General features: G+C 57.9%; 1 protein-coding gene across 1 annotated transcript; it reads right to left on the bottom strand.

The window, feature by feature from the left end:
- On the bottom strand, window positions 1-4,371 carry C1qtnf6 (C1q and tumor necrosis factor related protein 6). Its single transcript, XM_013024805.1, has 3 exons — window positions 4,321-4,371; window positions 1,366-1,636; window positions 1-554 (listed from the first exon to the last, which is right to left on the bottom strand). The coding sequence occupies exons 2-3, from the start codon at window positions 1,628-1,630 to the stop codon at window positions 1-3; spliced, it is 819 nt and encodes a 272-aa protein (XP_012880259.1). The 5' UTR covers window positions 1,631-1,636; window positions 4,321-4,371.
- Between the last annotated feature and the right edge of the window lie 3,266 nt (window positions 4,372-7,637).

Below are 7,637 nucleotides of genomic sequence, written 5' to 3'. Positions count from 1 at the left end.
TCAGCCGTCCTCATCCTCGGGCTTCACCAGGTGGCCGGAGAAGGTGATGTAGACGTCCACATCATCGCTGTAGATGGCGTTGTCGCGCTCGCGCTTGAACAGCCGCACCCACACGCGGTCGCCGGGCGCCAGGGCCAGCATGACGCTCTGGCTCTGCATGATGCTGCGGTCGCTGGGCTGCGCGTACAGGATGACCGCCGCCTCCTCGTTGCGCACCACGTGCACGTACGTCTCCTTGAAGTTCCAGCTGTGCACGTTGAGGCTGAAGAAGTACAGGCCTCGCAGGGGGGCCACGAAGCGGCCCGTGGCCATGTCGAAGTGGCCGTCGGGGTTCACAAAGACCGTGTCGAAGAGCAGCGGCTGGAAGCCCTCGCTGCTGTGCAGGGCCGTCCTGCGGCCCACCGAGAAGGCGGAGTAGCGGGTCTGGCACGGCCCACCCGGGCTGCCCACCTGCCCCTTGGCGCCCTTGGGGCCCTGAGCACCACGGTCTCCCCGGGGACCCTCTTTACCCAGCTTCCCTGGTGGGCCCTGCAGCCCTCGGTCTCCCTTGTCACCTGTGGGGACATGAAGGGGGAGTCGGGATCAGGACAGACACCCAAGCCTGGCTTAACGCGGCGATCCATTTACAGAGGCTCCACCGCTACCAGCCAGGCCGGAAGAGCTGGGGATTACTTAATATTTAGTTATTTATTTTTGTGGGTCGTGGGGCTTGAACTCTGGGCCTGGATGCTTGTCTCTGAGCTCTTTTGCTCAAGGCTAGTGCTCTACCACAGCACCACTTCCGGTTTCCTGGTGGTTTATTGGAGGTAAGAGTCTCATGGACTTTCCTGCCCAGTCTGCTTTGAACCATGATCCTCAGATCTCAGCCTCCTGAGTAGCTAGGATGACAGGCGTGAGCCACAGGCGCCCGGCTGGAGCTGGGGATTGTTAAGCAGCTACTGCCTACCACATACCACCTCCCCAAATGCCAGGTGATAGGGCACCTGCCCAGCAGACAGACAGATACCATCTCCAGGCTTCCAAGGTTGAGCCCTATGCCTGAGCCTCGAACCTGCTTGCGCCGCCCCCCCCGCCCCCCGCGCCCCGGCTTCCTTGGAAGGGGCGCACTCTGTGAGCTTTAGCTGGCAACTCCTCTTCTCCAAGGGCCCTGGGCACATGTCCCGCAATACCCCACACCGCCTGCACCCCATGCCCGACTCCTCAACGCCCTCCTGCCCCCTCTCATCAGCTCAGGGGGTCCACACCTGGTGCACTGCCCATCTCCCTCTGGGGGCGGCTCTGGGGCCTGCTGTCCCCGCTCCTCCTGCCTCCCTCCTGGCAACCCCTGTACCCCCAGCCACCAGCCCGGGTGGGGGAGGACCTCACCCTTCAGGATGGTGATGTTAATGTAGGGCCTGATCTCAGGCAGGACATAGGGGAGGGAGGACGGGGAGGACGGGAACACATCTGCAGCATCCACCGGGCCCTCTGGGTCGTTGGGGTCACAGCACCGTCGGCAGCCTCCAGGATGGCCAGAGGTCACCGCTGAGGTCACGGAGTCCCCAGCCATGGGCTCCTCGGTGGGGACCCCCAACACGGTAAGAGGGAGCAGGAGCACTGCCCAGAGGGGACACAGGACGGCCGTCCCCATGCTGACCTGGAGCAGGGAAGGAGAGATCCAGTTACACCTCAATGCTGCCTGGCTGCCGGTGCTGTCCCGAATGGAACCCAGGGAGCAGGGGCCCCATGGAGCAGACAAGGGGAGCCACGTGAGGGGTGAGCCCCATAGCCCCAGGATTAGTGGCAAGATGGGCTCGGACCCTAGGTCTGCTGCAAAGTCTTTTGAAGCTGAGAGAGACACAGATAGACAGAGACAGGGAGAGACAGGGAAGACAGATGGTGGGGGGGTGGGGGTGGAGGAGAGACAGACAGACAGATGGACAGACAAATAGAGACAGAGACAGAGACAGGGAGAGACAGAGAAGACATGGGCAGATAGACAGCGCACCAGTAATGGGGCTTGAGTGCAGGACCTGGGCTCTGTCCCTGAGCTCAAGGATGGCATTCTACCCCTTGAGCCACAGTTTGACTTCCAGCTTAATCAGAGATTAAGATTTTTTTTTTTTTGGGTCGGGTCGTGGGGCCTGAACTCTGGGCCTGGGCGCTGTCCCTCAGCTCTTCAGCTCAAGGCTAGCGCTCTACCACTTGAGCTACAGCACCACTTCTGGCTATTTCTGCTTAGGTGGTGCTGAGGAATCAAACCCAGGGTCTCCTGTATGCAAGGCAAGCACTCTACCACTGAGCCACCTTCCCAGCCCCAGAGAGTAAGCTTATTATTAAGAGTATCTCTGGTTAATCAGAGATAAAAGTGGATTACAGGTATGAGCCACCAGCACTCAACACCCTAGCGCAGAGGCCTGGGAAGGAGAAAGCCTCTCTGGAGAGAGGCACAAAAAGGGCAGATGAGAACCGGGGGGGGGGGCTTTGCTGGACCAGTGACCCCACAGGTCACCAAGGGGTCAGTGACCAGCCCTCCTGCCCTCTCCCCATCCACTGTCTTGTTTTCTGGACACTGCTGAGCATCAGCCCTGGGCAGCGGGAGGAACAGGGACAGCTGGATTCCACAGGCTTGCTGCCAGGAGAGGGGGCAGAGGGGATGCTTGCTCTGGTGTACGGCCACTGTGGTCAGGAAGTAATGTCAGGGTTGACGCAAAGAGCCAGGCGGGTGCTGGTTTGAGGGGATCTTTCAGAAGTTGTGCTCCATTGTAGATGATGGCGGCAGAAGGCAGAAGAAGGCGCCCCTCCGGGCAGGCAAATGAGAAACAGGGAGGTCCCCGTGAACGGAGCACTCCACAGAACCAGAGGGGTGCAGCTTGTCAAGGCTGGTATTAGCCCTGCTCACCCCTCCGTTACAAAGCCACACAGCCCAACCTATCCAGACCCAAAGGGCGGGCTCAGAGAGGCTGCCATTGGCAGGTAGTTGTGTCAATCACCCTAGACCCTCCAATCAGTTGTCAAGGTGGTAAATTGGAGCTAAGAGGCAGGACTAGGAAGTCTGGAAACTGGAAAGGATGGGTGTTGGTGAGGATCTGGTTGGCCTCGGCCACAAAGGGGTCCCAGAGCTGGGCAGGAAGTAGCCTGGACACCGCGAAGGCGACAGGCCTGGGGTGGGTGGGCAGGAAGCCCAAAGCAAGCCTTTGAGGTGGTGGCAGCCCCGGGAGAACTCGCGCCACAGAGCTATCACAGACTCAGAAACGTAGCTTCTAAACCAGGCTGGTTTCTAACACTTGTGGCATTTCTTTGTTTATTTCCTTTTCGTTCTCCTTTAACACTTAGTTCAAAAATATTTTTCTGTGGTTAATACAAAAAAAGGTAAAATAGTTATTTTCCGAAATGCCACCTACCTCAGCTGAGAGCGACAGAAGTCACTAAAGGGCACAGAGGGGCTGGGTGGTGGAGCATGCCTATAATCCCAGCACTCGAGGAAGAACAGGAGTATGAGGTCCAGGCCAGCCTGGGCTCCATAGGGAGACCTTGTGTCAAACTAAGTTAAGCAAAATAAAATCAGGGAATTCAGGAGCCCTAACTCCTCCCTCCGTGTCTGGGTGCAGAGGGAGGGGGTTTGGCCCTCACTGGTTTCCTGGTTCTGTTTACAAGGCAGTGGCCTTCGATGTGGACTTAGGCTGAGAACTGAGACAGAACTTTTGCAGGCTTTGTGACTAAGGCTGCTGGCTTTACGTCTCTGGGCTTCCTGCTCCTAGACACAGGATGCCAACAGCTGCTCCTGGCCAGGCTATGTGGGAGGCTAACACACAAAGTTCCTGACTAGCAGAAGACTATGGAGGGTCTATCCCTCCCTCTCTGCCTGGCACAGATCTCTTTCCCGGGCCTGCAGGGACAGAAGGCACAGAGCATTTCCCAGACCACAGGCATGGCGTGGGGATATTTCTGTTTCCTCTTGGCCTGGCCTGATGGGAGTCAGAAGCTCAGAGAGACAAATGGGGGCTGGGGACAGGAAGCAGGAAGCTGGCTGCTTTGCCAGGACGGAGCAGCACCCAGCCACTCCAGTCACAGGCCGCTCCCAGAGGCGGGGGCCAGGCAGGGGCCAAGGGTGGGGGGCATGCCATTGGGGTGACTGTGGGGGTCCCTGCCACCTCCACTGGGTACTGCAGGGAGTCTCTGTCTCCTGGGTGGACCGGGCTGGCAGAGTGGCAGGGGTTCTGCAGGGAGACGGAAGCCAGGAGCAGTAGACAGTGGTCAGGGAAGGGGTCAGAGGGGGAGGGTGCCCAGGAAGAGAAGAGCAGAGGAGAGGAATTCCAGCCCCTGGACCTTGCCACTCACCCTGTGTCCGGCAGCCTCCCTCGGCACAGTGGCTTATGGAGCCTGGGCCTCAGAGCGGCCTCAGGCTCCTTGGCCCATGTCTGCGATAACTCCTGGCTGGCCCAGACCCTCAGGGCTGAGCAGAGCTGGGAGGAGGGATGGAGGGGGAGAGGGAGGAGGGGCCGGCGGGCGCTGAGCTGGCTTCCCACTTCCCTCCTCCCATCCCTCCCTCCAGCGCTGCACAGATAAAGGGAGCCAGGATTTCCTCCACTTAACTCTTTGGTGCTCTAGTGGGGTCGCGCTGGATTCCGTGACTTGGAAACTTGAGCAGGAAGGGGTCTGAGGCTCCTCCACAGTATGGACTGGGAGCACTGAGCCGGGACAGTGGGAGTTGGGGGGGGGGTGCCAGGAGGTCCCCGAGGCTGCACAGGAAAAGGAAGCAACACTGGAAACGCCCCCCAGTCAGGTCCAGCAGAGCCCCGGGGCACAAAAATGGCAGACCAGGTCCTGGTGCCTTTAGCTCGGCCTGACCAATCAGTGCCTCTGATGGAAGCCTGCGGGGGGAGGGGGGGGAGGGAGGCGGGTCCTGGACCTCCAGCAACTGGACACAGAACTGTCTTCAGGGATTCCTTGCAGTGTAGACGTGGTCCTCCACATTCATAGGAGGGCGACCTGTGTGTACTGGTTTGGGCATGGCCCTGCCTCAGGTTCTTTCTGGAGGCTGCAGCTCTGTCTCCTGGCTGGCTTCCAGGGACCACAGACCCCAGGAGACAGGGACACAAAGATGGTCCTCCACCACCCTCCCACCCCACTCCCATCCGCTGCCTGGGCCTTTGGTCTCCAGCATCTCACTGTGTAGCCCTGCCTGTCCTCACCTTCCAACCTCAGCCCCCTGAGAGCGGGGATTACAGGCATACACTACCACATCTGGCTCCAGAGGATGATAATAGGCATTATTTTGGCTAGCTCCACCCAGGGACTCACAGTGGGCCACACAGTACTTGAGAGGAACCCACAGCCTATGGAATGCCAGCATTCACCAGAACTCCCAAGTTTCCCAGATGTACGCTTGGACAGGGGAGGTCCAGCAATATGAGGCATGCTGCACAGCAGCCAGGAATTTAGAAACAGTGCATCCAGAAACATAAGTCTTGCACTTTGTCATAAGCTGCAGTCAAGGAGAAAAAAAAACAAGAGCAAGAGCAGCTTTCTCCATCTGACCTTGCCTGCTGGGCCCAAGCGATCAGTGTGCTCTAAAAACTGAGAAAGAGCATGCGAGGAGCGGCGTGGGGAGCCACAGATACTGGAGACCGATACAGGAAAATGGCTCTTCTTGGCACCAAATGCTTATGTCAAAGGATAAACACCTTGGCTGGATGCATTCTTTATCTCAAGGATAAACACCAGTTTTCAAATGCGTGGCAGAATGGATGCTTCCCTTAAAAAGACGTCCAGACACGATGGTCATCCATTTATAGTGAGGGTCAGGCTTGGAGCCCCTGAGCCCCAGTGGCAAATGGGTAACACCCAGTGTGATTAGAGCAAAGATAAACGCCTGTCTGTGTGACTTTAAGCCAGGCCCTGCCTTTATCATATAAATACCCTGATGTCAGTGCTCGGTACACTGGAACCTGCCTTGCTTTTTATAACCCACTGAGGCTCCCATGGCCCTCTCCCCAGCATCCCTTATGTGAAGATTCTGTCCAGAGCACTTGTGGGGAACATCCTCACTGTCCCCCCCCCCCACAACTATCTAAATTTAAACCATTCGTTTCAGTCAGAGAAGATGGCACTCTAGCCTTCTGACCTACATGTTTGTCCTAATGTATGTATGACTGCTACTACGGACCCTAACTCAATTTGGCGTTTCTGTGACACCCTTCCTTTCTCTGACCCGGCTTGGTGGTCCACAGGGTCCCTCCGCAGCTATGATGAAAGGCTGTTCCAGTCTGCCGAGGTCTCTGCCTCCTTTGCTCTCACCTGCTCACTCTCTCCTCACACTCATGACTCAGTTTCCTAACACTGCAGCTGTCCTTCTGAGACCGCCCACACTGTTACAGAATGTACCTCTGCCTTTCTGCTCGTCTGCTTGCTTACTCAATAATGTTCTGCCAAGTTTTATTACCATTGTCACTTGTCCAGAAATTCTCATTCTGTGATGGAAGTCTAGGACCCTAAAAGTCCCAATTTTTATAGAGGGAAGCTTCACAAACCCTCTCCTGAATCTGGTGACAAAGCCAGGGGTCAAATCCACATCTGAGACTTCACGTGCTAAACACACCCCCTACACACACACAGCTGTGCAAGTGCGGAGTGCAGAGCAGCAGCCCCACCCCCCTCCTTGACCAGGGCGGTCTCTGGCCTTCAGATTCCCCATTGGTTTGGGGGACAGTTAGACCAATAGCAGGCTGGAAAGGCTCCTTAGAGATGACCTAATCGCATTCTTTATCTGGCCAGCAGGAACATTATGGCCCTCGGAGGCCAACTGTGGCACACAGCACCCTGGAGTCCAAACTGGGATGAGAGCCACTCTCTCCTGATTTCCAGCTTTGCATTGTACCCTCAAATCAATGTGGTGCTCCCAATTCTATTCTGGGGTACAGGAGCAGACTGAGGGACTATAGCTGTGGGGCATGTCCCTGTCCCTGGGGCAGCAGTCCTGGGGCGCAGAGCCAGGGCTGCAGGGGGAAAGGGCTGAGTCATCAGAGCTGGGGGCCAGGCTCTCTGCGGCCTCCGCCCTCCCCAGCCCAGAAAGCCTGGGGCTGACAGGCAGTGGGGAGAAAAGATGGATTGGGAGCAGGCTGGAGACACACGGGCTTTGTAGAGCGCTGACTGTGTGCCCAGCACCGTGCCTCTACTACCCTCCACACCCACCCAACAGCCCAGCAACTGAGATCTGGGCGGAGGGGAGATGATGCAGCCTCCAGGGCCAGGCTCCCTCTGGGTCCAGGGCAGCGTGGTGGAGGAACTCGGGGAGGGGGGACTGTTCTGCACCCCATCTCTTCCACCATGTCTGAACATGCCTATATTCGGGTGCCCTGGTGAGGGTGACTGACCTCACCGGCCAGGTGGCGCAGAGACAAAGCTCCAGCCCTGGGGCAAACTTGCCAAAGCACCCATTAGCAAAGCCCGAACTCCAAATACGAGCCTGATTCCCTATGGCCCCCCCTCCAAAGGGCCGGACTGAGGTCAGCTTGGTTCAAGGTCACCAGCCAAACCGAAGTCTGCACAAAGGAGGACGCGCGCGCCACCTGCCGGGGGGAGAGCGAGCATGCGCCCCACGTCACCGCCCCCCGCACTCAGGGGGGCTGGCAGCGACCCCCGACCCCAGCACCCCT

This window comes from Dipodomys ordii, unplaced genomic scaffold (genome assembly GCF_000151885.1).
Source record: "Dipodomys ordii isolate 6190 unplaced genomic scaffold, Dord_2.0 Scaffold79, whole genome shotgun sequence".
Classification (NCBI taxonomy): domain Eukaryota; kingdom Metazoa; phylum Chordata; class Mammalia; order Rodentia; family Heteromyidae; genus Dipodomys; species Dipodomys ordii.
The sequence above is the reverse complement of the archived record's forward strand: the minus strand, read 5'-3'. Positions and strand labels throughout refer to the sequence as shown.